Consider the following 20,738-nt stretch of genomic DNA (forward strand, 5'->3'; position numbering starts at 1 on the left):
GCTATTTCTTGGGCCGCTCCCGCGGCATATGGAGGTTCCCAGGCTAGGGGTTGAATCGGAGCTGTAGCCACCGGCCTACACCAGAGCCACAGCACCGCGGGATCCGAGCCGCGTCTGCAACCTACACCACAGCTCACGGCAACGCCGGATCGTTAACCCACTGAGCAAGGGCAGGGACCGAACCCGCAACCTCATGGTTCCTAGTCGGATTTGTTAACCACTGCGCCACGACGGGAACTCTGGTTTTTAATTTCTTTAAATTAAAACTTTTCTGGTGCATTCATTTGAAGCTATATGTTTCTCTTTAAGAACTGCTTTAGCTGCTGTCTTTGTTGCTAGGACTGTTATAATAAAGCAGCACAGACTGGGTGGCTTAAAAAACAGATTGATTTTCTCCCAATTCTGGAGGTTAGAAGATAAAGATCAAGGTGTTGGTTTCTCCTGAGGCCCTTCTTAGGCTTGTGGATGGCTGTCTTCTCACGGTTTACACGGTCTTCCCTCAAATCTGTCTGTGTTCCAATTTTCCACTCACCAGTTATATTGGATTAGGACCCACTCTAGTAATACCATTTTAACTTAATTGTCTCTTTGAAGACCCTGCCTAAAAATACAATCACATTCTAAGGCACTGGAGGTTAGGGCTTTGTGAGTTTGATGTGAGTTTGATAGAGGACACAATATGGTTAGATCCATATTACAAATTTGGTTAGTTGTGACATGTTTTGATATGTTGTGTTTATTAGAATCATTCAGTTAAAAATATTTCTAAATGTCCCTTGGAATTTTTTTCATCCATATCTCCTTTAGACCAGTACTGCTTAATTTTCTAATTGTGGAGGTCTTTCTAGATACTGATTTCTGCTCTAATTCCATCTTGGGCAAGGAACATACTCTTTTAAAATATTAATCTTTTGAAATTGGTGACTTATTTTATATGCATTGGTTAATATTCTGTGCCCTTTCTACACTTGTGGGGTTTAGTGTTCTATAAACATCAATTTGATCTAATCTGCCTGATAGTATTTTTTAAATCTTTTGTTACTTTGCTTTTTTCATTTACTGAGAGGTGAAAAAATTTCCTTAACTGTGATTATGATTCTCTTTCTCTTTTCCATGCTGTTATTTTTTTTCCTTCAAGTATTTTTCCCCCAATTTATGGCGTGACTTTTTATTTTCTTGCCAGTATTTTTTGCAGAAGTATTTTTTTTTTCCATTTCTTGGGCTGCTCCTGTGGCATATGGAGGTTTCCAGGGTGGGGTTCGGAGCTGCAGTTGCCAGCCTATGCCACAGCCACAGCAACCTGGGATCTGAGCCACGTCTCCAGCCTACACCATAGCTCACGGCAATGCCAGATCCCCAACCCACTGGGCAAGGCCAGGGAGTGAACCTGCAACCTCATGGTTCCTAGTCAGACTGTTAACCACTGAGCCACAAAGGGAACTCCAGAAGTTTTTAATCGTAACAGAATCCAGTTTACCAATTTTTTTTCTTTTATGGATTGTGTTTTTGGTGTTATGTCTGAAGAGACATTGCCAAACCCCAGGCCATCTAAATTTTCTCCCATGTTCTATTCTTTTCTTTTTTTTTTTTTTTTGGTCTTTTTAGGGCCACCCCTGCAGCATATGGAGGTTCCTAGGCTAGGGGTCGAATCGGAGCTACAGCTGCCAGCGTACACCACAGCTCATGGCAATGCCGGATCCTTAACCTTCTGAGTGAGCCCAGGGATTGAACCTGCATCCTCATGGATGCTAGTCACATTCATTAACCACTGAGCCACAACGGGAACTCCCTCTTCATATTATTTTCTAGGCATTTCAGAGTTTCACATTTTACCTTTAAAAGCCTGTGGTCCATTATGAGTTAATTTTTGTGAAAGATATAAGATTTATGTATGTGGATGTGTAATTGTTCCAGTGCTGCGGTTTATTGAAAAGATAATCCTTTCTCCATTGAATTTCCTTTACTCCTTTGTCAAAGTTAAGTTGACCCTATTTGTGAGTCTATTTCTGTACTCTATATTTTGTTCCATTGATTTTTTTGTCTGTTTTTTAAATCTATTTTTTGCCAGTATCACACTTTCTTAATCACTGTAGCCATATAGTAAGTTCTGAAATCTGGTCATGTCAGTTGTCTGATTGTGTTTGTGCCTTGCCTCTACATATAAACTTTAGAACCAGTTTGTTGATATCTTCAAAGTAGCTTGCTGAGATTTTGATGGGTTGAATGTTACGACCATTTGGGAACAACTGACATCTTAAAAATATCAGATCTCCCTATGCATGATATGAACTACCCATTTTTTTAGATCTTTGATTTCTCTCAGCAGAGTTTTATAGTTTTCATGATATAGATCTTGTACAAATTTTTAAAAGATTTATACCTAAGTATTTGATTTTTCTGAGTGCTAATGTTATAGTTGTTTTGATTTCAAATTCCATTTGCTAATGACTGGTATAGAGGAAAGCGTTGATTTATGTATATTAACCTTATTTCCTGTAGCCTTGATATAATCACTTCTTAGTTCCAGAAATTTCTTGTCAATTCTTTGGGATTTTCTACACACACAATCAGGTCATCTGCAGACGAAGACAGTTTAATTTCTTTCTTCCCAGTCAGCATACCTTTTATTTCCTTTTTTTGTCTTCCTATATTAGCTTGGAATTCTAGTATGATATTAAATAGGAGTGTTAAAATGTGACATTCTTGCCTTATTTCTATTCTTAGTGAGACAGCATCTAGTTTCTCACCATGAAGTATAGTTGTAGATTTTGCACTCTTTATTTAAGCATAGCTACGGTTTTTTGCAGAGGGTAATAGCACAGCCCATTTTTAGTCTAAGCCTAACAAAATTGATATTAACTCTTTTTTTTTTTTTTTCTTTTTTGGTCGACTCACAGCATATGGAGTTCCTGGGCCAAGGATCAGATCGATGCCACAGTTGTCACCTATGCAGCAATGCTGGATCCCTTAACCTACTGTGCTGGGCTGGGGATATGCTCCAGACACACTGCTGATCCTGTTGTGCCACAGCAGGAACTCCAGTATTGATTCTTTAATGTTGTCAAATATCTTAGCACTGTTCACATTTCCTTGAGTGCCTCCAAAATGTCTAAGCAAGGTCCACACATACATTTGATTGATAGGTCTCTTAAGTCTTCTTTTATTCTATAAGACTTTTCTCTTTTGATGCTATTGACTTGTTGAAGTCTTCACATTTTTTAAAAATTGCAAGTTACTTCAATTCACCCTCAGTACTTCAGCATTGTTTCTTAATAATGTTTTTTTTTTTTTTTTTTTTTTTTTTTGTCTTTTTATCTTTTGTTGTTGTTGTTGTTGCTATTTCTTGGGCCGCTCCCGCGGCATATGGAGGTTCCCAGGCTAGGGGTCTAATCGGAGCTGTAGCCACTGGCCTACACCAGAGCCACAGCACCACGGGATCCGAGCCGCGTCTGCAACCTACACCACAGCTCACGGCAACGCCGGATCGTTAACCCACTGAGCAAAGGCAGGGACCGAACCCGCAACCTCATGGTTCCTAGTCGGATTCGTTAACCACTGCGCCACGACGGGAACTCCATTTTCTTAATAATGTTTTCTTGTTTTTCTCTGTGTCCAGAATATCGTGATCATACCTAACAATATTCATAATAATGCTCTAATATCATCTAATATCCAGTTCATTTTAATTGGCCTTCATAGTCCCCAAAGTGTCTTTCAGTACATTTGTTCAGATTAGCCAGTTAAGGCTTATAGATAACATCTGAAGAATGGTTTATCTTTCTCTCTCTCTCTCTCTCTTTTTTTTTTTTTTTAGTCTTTTGTCTATTTAGGGCCTTACCTGTGACATATGGAGGTTCCCAGGTTAGGGGCTGATCTGGAGCTGTAGCTGCTGGCCTATTTCACAGACACAGCAAAGCCAGATCTGAGCTGCATCTGCGACCTACACCACAGCTTATGGCAACGCCTTATCCTTAACCCACTGAGTGAGGCCAGGGATCGAATCTGCCATCTCATGGTTACTAGTCAGATTCGTTAACCACTGAGCTATAACGGGAACCCTTATGGATTTTCATTTAAGGAAAATTTTCCCTCTTAAAAATTTCATCATGAAATTGACTTGTTGAAGACCTATACCATTTTATGACTGCCCATTCTTAAATTTTGAATCATATTTCAAATCTTGGATATAGAAGTAGAAGGGAAGGTGCAGCCAGGTTATGACTTCTGCCCTGCTTCAAGTCTCCCCCGAAATCTACATTCTGTGGAGAGCTGTAGTGCTCTTGCTGTTTGGAGTTTCTTGGGCCTTGTCCTTTGACCCATGACTAATGTGGTTGGGAAACTTGTCTTTTCATTGTAATAGGTCACTTTTTCTCCATGCGAACACTCACCTGTGGGCATAATGCAGCCCTTTTCCTCTTAACAGAGCCCACACACTTACTTAACAGAGTTTCATCCAGCTGCTGGGGTCGTGGGCTTCATTTCCCAGCTGGAGACTGGGGCTGAACTGCTCCTGGTCCAGCCCTGGGGCCTTTTTTTATAGGACACTGGTTAAGAATGGGCTGCCTGGAGTTCCCGTCGTGGCGCAGTGGTTAACGAATCCGACTAGGAACCATGAGGTTGTGGGTTCGGTCCCTGCCCTTGCTCAGTGGGTTAACGATCCGGCGTTGCCGTGAGCTGTGGTGTAGGTTGCAGACGCGGCTCGGATCCCGCCGGTGCTGTGGCTCTGGTGTAGGCCGGTGGCTACAGCTCCGATTCAACCCCTAGCCTGGGAACCTCCATATGCCGCAGGAGCGGCCCAAGAAATAGCAACAACAACAACAACAACAACAACAAAAGACAAAAAAAAAAAAAAAAAAAAAAAAAAAAAAAAAAAAAAAAAGAATGGGCTGCCTGATGTCCTCTGTAACCTGCCTTCCTTACCTCCCTCTCCACTCTGCTGCACTGGCAGGCTGGATATAAGGGTCTTCCTCCTAAGCACCCCCTCACTTCTCTCTTCTCTTTCCCCAGCTCTGCTTTTGCAGCTTGACTCTTCTCTAGGAAGAGCACTTAGCAGACCAAGAATATGGCCCCAGGGCCCCTGACAACCAGGGATGAGGTGAGTCCTGAAATTTCTCCCTAGCTCTTAAAGAATGGACCCACTGCCTCTTGTCCTGGAGCTGCCTTGTTGGTGTCAGGCTGTACCTAGCCCTGATCTTGGCTCATCTAACCTGGCATCTTTTCTCAGACTCCTTTTCTCCATTCATGACTCATGCATTCACCAAGTAGTAAACTGTTACCAGCACAGATAAAACACAGACTCAGGGTATTTATGCTAATGGGCCCAAGGTGTAAAAAAGCGAAGGAAGGCTTTCAAGGGAGGAGCTGCTTGAGCTGCCCTAATAGATTTGGCAAGTTGAAGAGCTGAGGGCATGTATTCCTGTGGGAATGAGGCAGGCCTAGCACATCTCAGAGACCAGGTGACCTGCAGGCTGTCCCTCATCATATAGGAAGCTTGTCAGTGGCCTTTTGTCACGTTAGTTTTCTCTTTGTAGAGGTGAGGGTGTTGACCTGATATCTGTTGGTGACTCATGGATAGATTTAGTTGGGCTGGCCCAATGCTTTATATTTATTTATTTATTTATTTTGCTTTTTAGGGCCACACCCATGGCATATGGAGGTTCCCAGGGTAGGGATTGAATCCAAGCTGCAGCTTCCGGCCTATGCCACAGCCATAGCAACACCGGATCCTTAACCCACTGAGGGAGGCCAGGGATTGAACCTGCAACCTCAGGGTTCCTAGTTGGATTTGTTTCAGCTGTGCCTCAATGGAAACTAACCCCCCTATGCTTTATATTTAAATGAGTTTTCTGCACTTAAAAATTGGAAGATTACAACTAAGTCCCAAGTCCACACTCTTGGCACATATGACAGGTATCTGAAGCCAGTGGGATCTCTGTGATGAAGTAACACCCCTGATCCTCTTGACTCTATGGCTGAGGTGCCTACCTCATTCACTCATTACTTGTCTTGCTCCTGAGGGCTGTGGTTTCCTCCCTCTGGGTCTGGATGGAGGTGATTCAGCCAGAAATCTGAACGTCAGGATGAGGAGTGTGGACTTGAATTTGGAGCAAGCTGGGTTTTGAAGGATTTTCAGAAGGAGTTTGCCATACTGAAATCAAGGATTTGGAAATAAATAGTAATCCAATGAATCTATGTCCCAAAGGAAAGATTTTCTAATCCCTAAGCCTAGGCATTATGCGAACATGACATAATCAAATGGAGTTAAAATTTACTGACCACGTAAAGTGATACCATGTGGGATACTGTGTTGATTATATCAGGTTTGAAAGATAGTATTTACTGGGTTAAGTTTTGTGTTTCCTGTCCTATAAATGTGATATGTGTAGAATTTTTTTGTAAGAGCTGAACTTGATCTTAATGCTGAGTTCATATGGTAGATGTCTGCCTGTAACTGTATCAGTTAAAAGTGATTGGTTTTGGTGTTATCAGCCATCATTGAGGGCTGTGTCTCTCAATTGTCAAATCTTTTATACCTTTGAGAGAAAATGTTTATATAGTGTATGCAATTCAGAATGTCTGCTAAGGTAGCAGAGGACAGCTTTTCTTTTGTAGGTCTCACTTTAACATTTCCGATGTTAACAGAGAGGCATTCTTGACGAAATGGAACATTGCTTTTCCTGTCCCTATTCTGCCACTTCTTGTGGGGGATCCTTAGCACACCCTGAACCTCATTCTGTCTATGACAAACCTCTCTCAATGTATATATTTTTCTTTTTATTTATGTCCTTATGAAAAATTGATGCCGGGGCACAAGCATTTGAGTGGCTTTGTCTTTTATTTTATTTATTTTTATTGTTTAAATTTTTATTATTTCTGTTATAGTTGGTTTATAGGGTTCTATCAGTTGTTGCTTTTTTAAGATGCAGTTTCCTTCCTTGCAAATGTCAGGCGCTCATAACATACTTGTTACATAAAGGGGCCCAATCGTAACTTAACTTTGAAAGAACAAAGAAGTTTGTTTGTAGCTCTTTGTTATTTGAGGCATAGCAATTATATTCTTTAGGGTTCTTTAAATTGTATTTCTATTACTTTGTTTCGTGTCAGATCTGAATTATATAGAATATTCTGACCTACGTATTCATCATGACACATAGGTATTTTTCCTAAGGGCTTTTGCCTGAGAGGAAAATTTGGAATACGCACTATCGTTGTGACGTAGAAGGGGGCTGTGCCTGTAGGCTACTAATGAGTAAGAAATTGCCACTCTTAGGAGTTCTCTTGGGTTAAGGATCTGTCGTCACTGCATTGGCTTAGGTCACTGCTGTGGCATGGGTTTGATCCCTGGCCCTGGAAATTTCACATGCCGAGGGTGTGGCCCCCCCCCCCAAATTTAACATTCTTTTATTTAATCTTAAAAAATTGGGCGTTTCCTTGTGGTGCAGCAAGTTAAAGATGTGGCTTTGTCACTGCAGTGGTGTGAGTTTGATCCTTAGCCCAAGAGCTTCCACATGCTGCAGGTGTAGTCAAAAATTTTTTTGAATGTCTGCTGTGTGCATGAGCCTTTGATAGTGTACAGTGTTACCTACATCATAGCCTGCATTCTTACAACACTTTCAGCTTATTTGGGGTTTACCTATCACTGGAGTTTAACATTTTGGAAAGTTTTTATTGAGATATAATGCACATCTAGTAAAATTTGCCCTTTAAAAGAGTACAATTCAGTAGCTTTTAGTATATTCACAAGGTTGTGCAACCTTCACCACTATCTAGTTCTGTATGTTTTTTAGTATTCCCTCAAAAAACCCTGTACCCATTAGGAGTCACTCCCCGTTCTCCCCTCTACTAGATCTTGACAACCACTGATCTGTCTTCTATCTCTATAGATTTGGTTGTTTTGGCTGTTTCATAGAAATGGAATCCTGTAATAAGCAGTTTTTTATATATGTTTTCTTTCACTTAGTGTAACATTTTCAGGGTTCATTAACATTGTAGCCCAAATCGGTAACAGTTCATTCTGCTTTAAGGTTGAATAATATTCCATTGTATTGGTATGAGACATTTTGTTTATTTATTCATCAAATGATGGACATTTCAATTATTTCTATCACTAGAATTTAATTAATATTTTCGGTCTGTGTGTATCTGACAGATTTTAATGGTAAAATTAGAGTGTATTAAAACTAGTGACTACCCCATTATCATACCTTTAGAGATGAAGAAACCCCATTCACATTGAAATTGATGACTATGGGTTAAAAACATTCACAGATTTTCATTATTCCGTCCCATTATTTTTCAGTCATTTGAAATTTAATCCATTCTCAATGTTTGAGAACCTATTGAAGGGATTTTTTTTTTTTTTTTTTTTTTTTTTTTTTGGCTGTGCTTGTAGCACATGGAAATTCCTGGGTCAGGACTCAAACCTTATTTATTCATTTATTTATTTATTTTTATTTTTTAAAAGATAGCTTATTTGGATATAATTGCAATACCATATAGGTTAAAACATACAATTCGATGGTTTTAGGTGTATTTACAGAATGTGTAATCATGGCTATTTAATTCATGAACATTTTATCACCCCCCCCAAATAAACCCCATGCCCAAGAGTAGCCACTTGCCAACCCCTCCTTCCCTCAGCCCCTGGCAAATACTAATCTGTTTCCTCTTGATAAATTCATTTCACATAAATGGCATTTTACATTATACGGCAGGACTCAAACCTGAGTCACAGCAGTGACTGCCGAATCTTAACTGCTAGGCTACTAGGGAACTCCACTGTGGGAAATTTTGTTCATGAAAAGAATTTTGGACTTACCACAAAATACGACCAAGTGAAGAGACATGAATATTTTGAATATATGAACTACATCTCTGTAGTAGAGTGTCTGTTTTTTTGTCTGCTTTCAGAACCATCCACGGTTTGCTACACCTCTGCTCTTAAATATTCTTAGTTTACCTTTCCCTGCTGCCAGAAGTTTTTCCCTATGCATATTGTAGGCTTTTTCCCTCTCCCTCTGCTCATGGAATCTGTGTTCCCTTCCTTGCTACATGTCTCAGCTTGATTCTTAGCCCTCTCTCTGCTTTTTCCTTGACTATTCTGAGTCTTACCTTTTAAATTTTAGTTTTTTTGGATATATAGTTTATACTATAATTTACCCTGTAGATGAAATTATTAGACAAGGACTTTAAAGTCTCTATTTTAACAATGCTCAGTGAGGAGAAGGAAAATGTAGTACTGTCAGCTATCAGATAAAATCAACTTCAAGACAAACAGGAAGAAGACCATTTCAGAATGATAAAGGAGTCACTTCATCAGGAGGCTATAATGGCTCTGTGTGTATATGTCTAATAACAAAGCTTCAAAGTGGTTGACAGAATTCAAGGGAGAAAAAGGACTCCCTCTGAGTAATTGATAGAACTAGGTAAAAAAATCAGTGAAGACATAGCTGATCTGAAGAAAACTAGCAACTCTCTTATCCTGGTTGGTATTTATAGAACACTGCACCCCACAGCTGGAGAATACACATTCTTTTAAAGTACATTTGATATGTTCACCAAGATAGACTACATGGGAGTCTATAAAGAAAGTCTTAATGAATTTAAAAAGATTTAAAGACTATATTAAGTATATTCTGAGACTGTAATAGAATTGTATTAGAAGTCAATAATAAGAGATCTAAAAAAATTTCAAACATTGGAAATTAAACAACACATGCCTTAGTAATCATTACATCAAAGAAGAAATTCTAAGAGAAATTAGCAAATATTTCAAACAGAGTGATGATAGAAATACAACATACTAAAACTGGTGAGAGGCAAACCTGGCTAGTTCTGCTTTGCCAGCCCTGAAGCAGAGCCTTCTACTCTTGGGGCTAGGGACTCTGTGCTAGCCCCACCCCTGGCATCCAAGTTGAAGCCCCCATGCCATGTCCCCAGAGGCCCTGGAGGAAGACAGGGTATTGCTGATTTGGCTGCCATATTCTCTTTCCTGCCTGACTTTCTGTCCTTGATGGAGAAGCTCATGGTCTGTGATTGGTGATGAGGTTACAGGGATTAGCACTAAGGACAAGTAAGGGGGCTTAGCACTTGGGAAGTGACTGAATGAACACTCCAGAGCAGAGCCATCACCTGCTTGCCTTCCCATACTTGGACAGAGGCAGCTACGTGTGGTCACAGTGCTAGCTTGCCAACTGGCTAATGAGCCACTCTGGATTTTATTTGCATTTCTTAGGTCTCAGGCACAATGGGTCGGAAAGCAGGATCTCCTTTGCCTAATGAGAAAGGTTCAGGACAGACAGCAGAGGCTCTGCTTTCAATGGTCTAATGTTTAGTAGGAGAAAATCCATGTATACAACTTAAATCAAAACAGGCAATTCTGCAAAAAGATGGAGATAAACCATCTTATTTTGTGAAAGAAGGAGTCTTGAGGTAGAGTCCTTAGGAGCCAGGTTTGGGGAAAGCTTGTAACACTGGCTCAGGTTAGATTCTTCCAAGTTGCTCCTGTATTTCTGGCAAGTAATCTTGTCTCCTGAAATTCCACAGGAGCAAGTACCCAGGGATTTGGTGAGTGTAGGTGCAATGTCAGTCTAAAGTCAGACTTTCCTTCAAGGAGAATGATACTTCAGGAAGAAGAACCCACAGATATATTATTTATAGTATACGTTTCAATTTAATTATGAGCTCAGGCAGCATCAAGAAAATGCATTCTGGTGAGAAACCCTATATGTGTGATAATGGCAGTAAATGCCTAATCAAAAGCACAAAACTTAGTATCAGAGATATATACTGGAAAGAAACTTTACAAGTGTACTGAATGTTTAAAAAGCCTCAGTCAAAATTCTAATCTTCAGCATTAGAGATTTCACACTGGAAAGAAATCCTGTGGAAACAGTGTAGGTAAATAAAGGATTCAGATCCCTCTCAGATCTCTTTCAGCATCAGAGCCTCCATTTGGGAGAGAAACTAAAAATCTGGTAAAGGTCAGGTAGCTTTAGCTAGAGCTCACATCTTGTTCTACATAGACAAACTTACAGGGAGAAGCCCTGTGAGTATAAGGTGTGTGGGAAATGCTTTATCTGTAGCTTAAATCTAACCAACACCAAATAGTCTACTTCAGAGTGGAGCCTTACAGATGGGATGAATGTGGGAGGGGTTTCTGTTTGACCTCACAACTTGGCCAGCACCAGAAAAGTTAGGGCATGGGAAAAAAGCCATACAAATGTCGTGTCTATAGAGAGTGCTTCAGTCAGACCTTCTACTGTCTTTACCAGCACAGAATCCCACTGGTGATAAGTGTGGGAAAGCCTTTGTCAAGTTGCAAATCTTATTCAACATCAGAAAGTTTATATTGGAGAGAAACCCCATGTATTAGTCTCCTAGGGCTACCATAAAAGAATATCACAACCTGGGTAGCCTAAACAACAGAAACTTTATTTTCTCACAGTTCTGGGGGCTAGAAAATCAGCCAGTTCAGTTCCTGATGAGAGTCTTCCTGGCTTGTAGATGGCTGATTTCTGGGTGTATGCTCTCATGGCAGAGATGGAGTGTTCTGGTATCTCTTCCTTTTATGAGGTACCATCCCTATTGGATCAGGGCCTCACTCTTATGACCTCACTTAAGCTTAATAGTTCCTTGGAGGTCCCATCTCTAAATATTACCAAATTGGGGTTAGGGCTTCAACATAATTTGGGAGGACATAATTCAGTCCATAGCATTCCACCCCTGGCCCCTTAAAAATTCATGTCCTTCTGACTTGAACATGTATTATTTCATCTTTAACAGCTCTCAAAACCTTAACTCACACAGTGTCAATGTTATAGCTCAAAGTCTTATCTAAATATCTAAATCTGATATAGGTGAGACATGAATAGAAGTACCATCTAAGGTAAAATTCCTCTCCATTTGTGAACTTGTGAAACCAGATAAGTTACGTACTTCCAAAATAAAATGGAGAGGAGTTGGATACACATTCCTGTTCTAAAAGGGAGAATTCAGAAAGAAGATAGGATGAAGGATTCTAATAAGCCCAAAACCTAGTAAGGTAAATTGTATTAGATCCTAAGGCTGGAGAATAACCCTCTTTGAGTTGATGTTCTACTCTAGATTGTCAGTGCCCCTGTAGCTTGAAGGGGTGACCCTGCCTCTTTGGCCCTCTGAGAGGGCCCTGCTGTAACCAAGGAGTGGCAGCCTTGTTCCCTGGGCCTATGGTGTTATTAGCAGCTGTGTTAATTTGTGAATAGCCTCTCTTTCTTTGAAGGATAATGCATACGCACACTCTTCCTAATCCACCTCATTTTCTGTGTTTACTGTCATCCCAACTGCAGTGTTTTTGGTGACATACTTCAATCTCTTCATGGCTTTTGCTGAGATGAGTGATTAAATTCATGTTTCACACTCATACTAATTACCTTATCAAATCGTTGTTCAAACATGCCCTTGGTGTTCTCTTTAGAACATGTTTTCTCTTTTTTCGTTTTGTTTTGTTTTCAATGTAGATAAACTGAGAATTTTATCTTCACTTCACGTTTCTTTTTACTTACCAATTCCATCTTCAATTCATCTCTTTTCTTGTACATTTTACTCTAAGCAGTCAGGAGGACTGCTTGAATCTCCTCTGTTAAATATCGTCTCATCACTCACAAGTTCAGCCTTCCACAGAACACTTTGAGAATCTAATTCATGGTGTTTCCCTCATGGTGCAATGATAACAAACCTGACTAGTAACCATGAGGACGGAGATTCGATCCCTGGCCTTGCTCAGTGGGTTAAGGATCTGGTGTTGCTGTGAGCTGTGGTGTAGGTTGTGGCTTGGCATTGCTGTGGCTCTGGGATAGGCCGGCAGCTGTAGCTCTGATCCAACCCTAGCCTGGGAACTTCCATATGCCATGCATGAGGCCCTGAAAAAGACAAAAAAATAAAAAGAATACAATTTACACCTGTTCTTTGCCATTGTATAACAGAGATCACATTTCCTCCAGTTTCTAATAAACTGTTCCCCGTTTCCATCTGAGCATCACCAAAATGGCCTTTAAAGCCTATATTTCTGCCAACATTTTCGTGGTTATTTATGTATTCTCTAGAAGATGTAGGTTTTCTTTTCATCTCTTCTCTTCTGAGCCCTCATCAAAATCACTTTTGATGTTTGTATGTCTGCTAGCATCTCTTTCATGTCAATCTGTTTTTTCTAGCATGCATCACAGAAATCTTCCAGCCTCTACACATCACACAATTTCAAAGCTGGGTTCAAAGTTTTACGGATTTGTTACAGCAGAGCCCCTCTCTCAGTACCAAAACCTGTATTGGTCTACTAGGGTTGCCATTAACAAATTACCATAGACTGGTGACTTAAGCAACATAAATTTATTTTTCACAGTTTTCAAGGCTGGAAAGTTAAAATCAGGGTACCAGCTGATTTGGTTCCTGGTGAGGGCTCTCTTCTGGCTTGCATGTTGCTGTTTTCTTGCTGTGTGCTCACATAGTAGACACAGAAAGAGAGTGAGCACTGGTCTTTTCTTCTTATGAGGTACCAGTCCTATCAGGGCTTCATCTTTTTGATCTCACTTAGCCTTATTCACTTCCTTGCTGGCCATAGCTCCAAATGTAGACACATAGAGGACTGGGAGGACATAGTTTAGTCCATAGCACCCCACAAATATTACGAGTGTGGAAAAGCCTTTAGTCAAAATTCACAAGCATCAGAGAGTACACAATTAAAAATTCTTAGGTGGAGAGAACCCTTTAAATACAGTGAATATGAAATGCCTTATTTGTTCAGTGTCAGAGAATTGATAGATTGGGAAAGGCCATAGATGCAGGTGACATATAGGAAGCTTCCATGTGCTAAGCCCACATGGATCCTGGCTCCGCCTCATAGTATTGACACTAGGAAGTGTAAGGAACATGGAGAAGATTCTGGTGATGCACTGATCCTCAGTGTATGTAGGATCATGAGAGCCCTGTGGACAGTTTCTTTCCAGCTTGTTGGAAAGTATTTATTATTCTGGGCCATCTGCTAGGATATGGAAAGTGTCCTTGGAAATACATCTCCTTGAAAGTAACTACAATATTTGTTGATGTGAAATTCATATAACATAAACTTAAGCCATTTTAATATGTACAATTCAGTGGCATTTAGTACATTCACAATGTTGTGTAACCATCACCTCTATTTAGTTCCAGCATTTTTTCATTATTCCCAAAGGAGTCATTAAGCAATCACTCCCTGTTTGCTCCTCTTTCCAGATACTCACTAACCTGCTTGTGTCTCTATGGATTTACCTGTTGTGGATCTTTCATATAAATGGGATCATTCAATTAAAAACTTTGTGACATCAAAAATGGCAAAGTAAGGGAAAATCCATGGCTATACCTCCTCAAAAGCAACTAATGAGCTGCCAGAAACTATCAAGAGTTAACTCTTATAAAACTTTGGAGGCTGGTCAAAACTGGAAGATTTGCTGAAGAAAGAAGCTCCTTTCTTTGTGGCAGGAGAGTACTGTGGCATTTTAAACTGCCTGCCTACCAATTATCCATGAGGAAGCCCAGGCACAAAGACTTTGACTCAACTATCCCAAATATTCATAAAGAGCTAAAGGAAACCATGGATATGGAACAAAAGGAATTAGGTCAACAATGTTTGAAGAGATGGAGAATATCAATAAAGAGAAATTATAAAAAGGAACCATATATAAATCCTGGAGCTGCAAAGCCATGATAACTGAAGGAAATAAAATTCATTTATAGGGGGTTAATGGCATATTTAAACAGGCAAAACTAAGTCAGTGCACCTGGGAGTACTTTAATGGAGGTTATCTACTCTGAGGAACAGAAAGAAAAAAATAATGAAAGATGAATGGTGCTTGTTGGACTGGTGTGACACCATCATGTGTACTCACATACATATAATGGGAATTGCAGAGGGAGAGGAGAGAGAAAAATCAAGAAATAACATCCAGAAACTTTCCAAATTTTATGAAAGACGTAAATCTATATATCCAAGACACTCCACAAACTCCAAGTAGGATAAACTCAAAAATATCCACACCAACACATACTGTAGTCAAATTTTTGAAACCTGACAACAGAGTTTTGAAAGCAAATGAGTTGTTTGTTACCTACAAGGGATCCTCAAATAGATTAACAGCCAGTTTCTCGTCAGAAACCACGAAGGCTGCCAGTCAGTGGGATGACATATTTTAAGTTTTGGAAGAAAAACTGTCCACTAAGAATTCTGTATCTGGCAAATTACTTTTTAAGAATATTAAGTTACCAGGTAAAATGTGAGAGAGCTCATTTAAAAGTAGATGTGCTCTTAAAAAACAAAACAAAACATGAAGCCCTTCTGGCTGAACTGAAAGGACACTAGATAATAACTCCAAACCATAAGAAAGAAAAGTGAACAGTAGCACATAGGCTAATATAAAAGCCAGTATTGTGCTTTTTGTTTGTTTTATCAATTCTTTTTTTTTTCTATATGATTTCAGGCAAACACAAGTATACATCTGTTGAAGAGCATACATTGTATAAAGATGTAATCTTTTGGACAATTACAAAATAAAGGGAGAGGAGTCCCCATGGTGGCTCAGTGGGTCAAGAACCTGACATAGTGTCTGTGAGGATGCGGGTTTGATCTCTGGCCTCACTCAGTGGGTTAAGGATCCAGTGTTGCTGCAAGCTCTGGCATAGTTTGCAGATGGAGTTCAGATCTGGTGTTGCCATGGCTGTGGCATAGGCCTGCACCTGCAGCTTCGATTTGACTCCTAGACCAGGAACTTCCATATGCCACAGGTGCAGCTGTTAAAAAAAAAAAGTATAGGAAACAGAGTGTTTGTATACTCTTGAAACTAAGTTGGTAGATTTTTACAAGTTTAACATGTAAACATGATAACCACTAAGAAAATAATTTAAAAAATACAGAAAAATGAAGGAAGAGAATGTTATACTACAAAAAAATTTTTGAAAAGGCAGTAATGGAGGAATTGAGGAACAAAAGACATACAGAGAAAACAAATGGCTAAGTAACAAAAGTATGTCTTTTCTTTCCAGAAGGTCCCATTGTGGCTTGGTGGGTCACTAACCTGACGTATCTATGAGGATGCCTCATTTGATCCCTGGCTTCACTCAAGTGGGCAAAAAAAAAAAAAAAAAAAAAAAAAAAAAAAATCTTTTCAGTAGTCACATTATTGTTATTATTAGTCTTTTTAGGGCCACACCCATGGCATATGTAGGTTCCCAGACTAGGGGTCTAATTGGAGCTGTAGCTGCCGGCATACACCACCACCACAGCAGTGTCAGATCCTAGCTGCATCTGTGACCTACACCACAGCTCATGGCAATGCTAGATCCTTAACCCTCTGTGCCACAGCAGGAACTCCAAAATACATTTTAAATTAGGAAAATAGGGAGTTCCCGTTGTGGTGCAGTGGTTAATGAATCAGACTAGGAACCACGAGGTTGTGGGTTCGGTCCCTGCCCTTGCTCAGTGGGTTAACGATCCAGCGTTGCTGTGAGCTGTGGTGTAGGTTGCAGATGCGGCTCGGATCCCGCGTTGCTGTGGCTCTGGCGTAGGCCAGTGGCTACAGCTCTGATTCGACCCCTAGCCTGGGAACCTCCATATGCCGCGGGAGCAGCCCAAGAAATAGCATAAAAAAGAAAAAAAAAAAAAGACAAAAAAAAATAAATTAGGAAAATATTACAAGAGATGAAGAAGGATATTTATTGGTAAAAGGTTCACTACAGAGAGAAGATTTCATGATTATAAATATATACATACCTAACAATATAGTCCCAGAATACATGGGGTAAAAATGGGCAGAATTGGAGAGAAAAACGGTTCTACAATAATGGTTGGTGTCTTCAATACCTAGCTTTTTATGTTGAATAGCAGCCAGACAGGATCAACAAGGAAATATAGGACTTGAACTACACTATAAATCAATTGCACCTAACATTTATCTACAGGACACACCATTCAACAACAGCAAGATATGTATTCCACTCAAGTGCACATGGAACACTCTCTAGGATAGACCATATATTAGGCAACAGTTAAGGTAAGTCTTAGTAAGTTTGAAATGATTGAAATCATACAAACTAACTTCATTTCACAATGGAATAAAACTAAAATAACAGAAATAACTCTGGAAAATGCATGAATATATGGAAACTAAATAGCACACTCTTAAATGACCAGTGTATAAAGAAGAAAAATCATACAGTAGAAAATACTTTGGGAGACAGATGGAAACGAAAACATGGTATTTCCAAAACTTAAGAAATACAGTTAGGGAGTTCCCTTTGTGGCTCATCAGTTAATGAACCTGGCCTGGATCCATGAGGATGCAGGTATGATCCCTGGCTTTGCTTCAGTGGATTAAGGATCTGGCATTGCTGTGACTGGCATAGGCTGGCAGCTGTTGTTCTAATTAGACCCCTAGCTTGGGAACTTCCATATGCTGCAGGTGCAGTCCTAAAAAGAAAAAAAGAAAAAAAGAAAAAAAAAAAAAAAAGGAAATACAATGAGAGCAGTGCTTAGAGGGAAGTTTATAACTGTCAATGCATACATTAAAAAAGAACTTGAATTAATAACTTTATAACTTATGTAACTAGAAAAAGAAGCACTAAGTAAACCCAAGCTAGCAGAAGTAATAAATGTTAGAGCAAAGCCAAATGAAATAGAGAACAGAAAAATGATAGGTCAACAAAACCTACAGTTGGTTCATTAATAAGATCAACAGAATTGACAAAACTTTATCTAAATTGACCAGCTAAAAAAGAAGACTCAAATTACTAAAATCAAAAGTGAAATTGGAAACCTTGTTATCCATTTTTTAAAAATGAAAAGGACTCTAAGGGAATACTATTAACAGCTGTATGCTGACAATTTGGCCACCCATGGTGATGTGAACACATTTTGAAACATGCACGATCTAAAGTGACTCAGGGAAGAATAGGAATTCTGGATAGATCTAAAACTAGTAAGGATGTTGGATAAGTAATTAAAAAAAAAGTCCCAGAGTTCCCATTGTGGCTCAGCTGAAACAAATCTGACTAGTATCCATGAGGACACATGTTCGATCCCTGGCCTTGCTCAATGGGTTAAGGATCGGGCATTGCTGTGAGCTGTGGTTTAGGTCACAGATGCAGCTCAGATCTGGTGTTGCTGTTGCTGTAGGATAGGCCATTGGCTACAGCTCTGATTTGACCCCTAGCCTGGGATGCCACAGGTGTGCCCCCCCCCCCCCAAAAATCAAATCTCCCAACAGAGTAAAGCTCACAATGAGATGGTTTCATTTGTTAAATACATAAAGAAGAGGTAATATGAATCTTTCTCAAACTATTCCAAAATATTGGAGAGGACACTTCATAACTCATTCTGTGAAACATTGCTCTGATTCCAGAGGTCTCAAAGACATTACAAAAAAGCAAAGTTCAGACTGATATCCCTTATGAATACAGATGCAAAAAGCCTCACCAAAATGCTCCCAAAGTGAATCCAGCAGCATATTAAAAGGATTGTACCTCATGACCAAGTGAGATTTACAAGGATGTTTCAGTATATTAAAATCCTGCATATGTCACAGTAAGAGAGGAGTTCCCATTGTGGCGAAGCAGAAACAATCTGACTAGGAACCATGAGGTTGTGGGTTTGATCCCTGGCCTCGCTCAGTGGGTTCAGGATCCAGCGTTGCTGTGAGCTGTGGTGTAGGTCACAGACTTGTCTTGGATCTGGCGTTGCTGTGGCACAGGCTGGTGGCTATAGCTCCAATTAGACCCCTAGCCTGGGAACCTCCATATGCTGCAGGTGCAGCCCTAGAAGGACAAAAGACCAAAAAAAAAAAAAAAAAAAAAAAAAAGAGTGTGATGGACTGGAAGTTTGGGGTTAGTAGATGCAAACCATTACATTGAGAATGATAAGCAATGAGGTCCTACTGTATAGCAAAGGAAACTATACCCAGTCTCTTGGGATAGACCCTGACAGAAGATAATGTAAGAGAGGGAATGTATATGTGTATGTATGTACACATGTACATACACACATATGACTGGATCACTTTGCAGCAGAAATTGGCACAACATTGTAATCACCTATACCTTATTTTTTTAAAAAAAGTACTAGAGTAATCAATGGCTGAAAACTTCCTACTTCTTTTGTTGTTGTTTTGCTTTTTTTTTTAAGGGGCCTCACCTGTGGCATCTGGAGGTTCCCAGTCTGGGGGTCGAATTGGAGCTACAGTTGCTGGCTACACAGCCACAGCAACACAGGATCCAAGCCGTATCTGTGATCTACACCACAGTTCATGGCAACGTCAGATACTTAACCCACTGAGTGAGGTCAGGGATTGAACCCATAACCTCATGGTTCCTAGTTGGATTCGTTTCCACTGCACCACAACGGGAACTCCAAAATGACAAAACGAGTGAAGGAACAGATTAAAAAAGCTAAGTGTATCCCAATCATGATAAGCCCCACTCCTGCTGCAATTCATGCCAAGATATAGTGAAACTTCTGAAGACTAAAAATGAAGAAAACATCTTGAAATCAGCTAGAGAAAAAGAATGCATTTCTTACAGGGGAAGAACTATTAGAATGGTAGAGAATTTCTCATCGGAAGTGACAGGAGGTTAGATGGAAGTGGTGTAGTGTTTTTCAGGTTCTGAAAGAAAAGAATTGTAAAGCCCAAATCCTGTACGGAATGAAAATATTTTTCAGAAATGAAGGGAGATCAGAACATTGCCAGATGAAGGAAAACTCAGAATTTGTCTCCAGGAGAATGAGGGAAGGCAAATTTATAAACAAAAAGTAAACATTAAATGAGGGAACCTTGGAACATCTCTGTGCTGTGAAGAGTTAACATAGCAGACTCCTATCCTTAGAAAGTCCCGCTGGCAAGATTGTATTTTGGCTAGCATTGCGATCTTGCATTTCAGGTAGGTTGGCACCATTCCCAGAACTGATAAAATGAATGGCTCTCTATTGCCTAAAACTATGTGCACAGTGTGGTTTATGCTTTCCTTTAGGATCTTGAGTTTTGGTATGTGCTAGAAAGAAGGTGCCTATGTTACCATCCTGCCACTAAAATTTGGGCACTGAGCCTCTAATGAGCTTCCTTGTCAGACAACATTTAGTACATGTCACAAATTCCTTGCTGGAGGAATTAAGTGGGTCATTTGCGACCCCACAGAGAGAAGATTCTTAGAGGTTTATTCCTAGGCTCCTCTGGACTTCATCCTCATACCATTCCCCTTTGCTGGTTTTCCTTTGTATCCGTTTGTTATAATTATAGCCAGGCATTACTACTCTACACTTTATCTTGTGAGTCTCCTAGTAAACATCAAACCGGTGGGGTGGGGGTGTGTGTGGTCTCGGGGACTCTTGGCACAATTAGGAAGAAGGAAAACATTGTAGTGAAAAATATGAGTAAACAAAATAGGTGCTTATATATGAATTTTTACAAATGATTTTGATGATTAAAGCAAAAATTTGAGGCTATTCTAAATGTAGGTAGAGGAAGTTAAGTCTTTAGCAAGACCAAGAAAAAAGAGTAGACACAAACTACCAGTATCACGAGTGAAACGGGGTATTACTACATTCTTGGTAGTTATCCAAAGAATATCTGCCCACAGGTTTGACAACTTAGATGAAAAGGGACTGGATTCCTGAAAAAAAAAATGTGAATTACTTTTAACTTGGACAATATGGAATAGATAATAAGACCTAAACACCAGTGCTACAT

At 39.8% G+C, this 20,738-nt stretch overlaps 1 protein-coding gene across 15 annotated transcripts in view; it reads left to right on the forward strand.

Moving 5' to 3' along the window:
• The window catches only part of ZNF169 (zinc finger protein 169), a 58,075-nt gene that overhangs the window by 5,165 nt on the left and 32,172 nt on the right, over positions 1-20,738 (forward strand). For 3 of the 15 annotated variants that reach the window (XM_021087001.1, XM_021087006.1, XM_021087003.1), the window contains exons 2-3: positions 5,008-5,095; positions 14,245-15,274. The exons of 5 other annotated variants lie outside the window; for them this stretch is intronic. In XM_021087001.1, coding sequence (XP_020942660.1) covers positions 15,188-15,274 — 87 coding nt within the window. In that variant the 5' untranslated portion in view covers positions 5,008-5,095; positions 14,245-15,187. Of the gene's footprint in view, positions 1-5,007; positions 5,096-14,244; positions 15,275-16,962; positions 17,055-19,312; positions 19,933-20,738 lie in introns of those variants that run through there. 7 more of the 15 variants (XM_021087002.1, XM_021087005.1, XM_021087008.1 and 4 more) reach the window with 5 other exon arrangements.

The sequence above is a fragment of the Sus scrofa genome, chromosome 3 (assembly GCF_000003025.6).
Source record: "Sus scrofa isolate TJ Tabasco breed Duroc chromosome 3, Sscrofa11.1, whole genome shotgun sequence".
In the NCBI taxonomy this organism is placed as follows: domain Eukaryota; kingdom Metazoa; phylum Chordata; class Mammalia; order Artiodactyla; family Suidae; genus Sus; species Sus scrofa.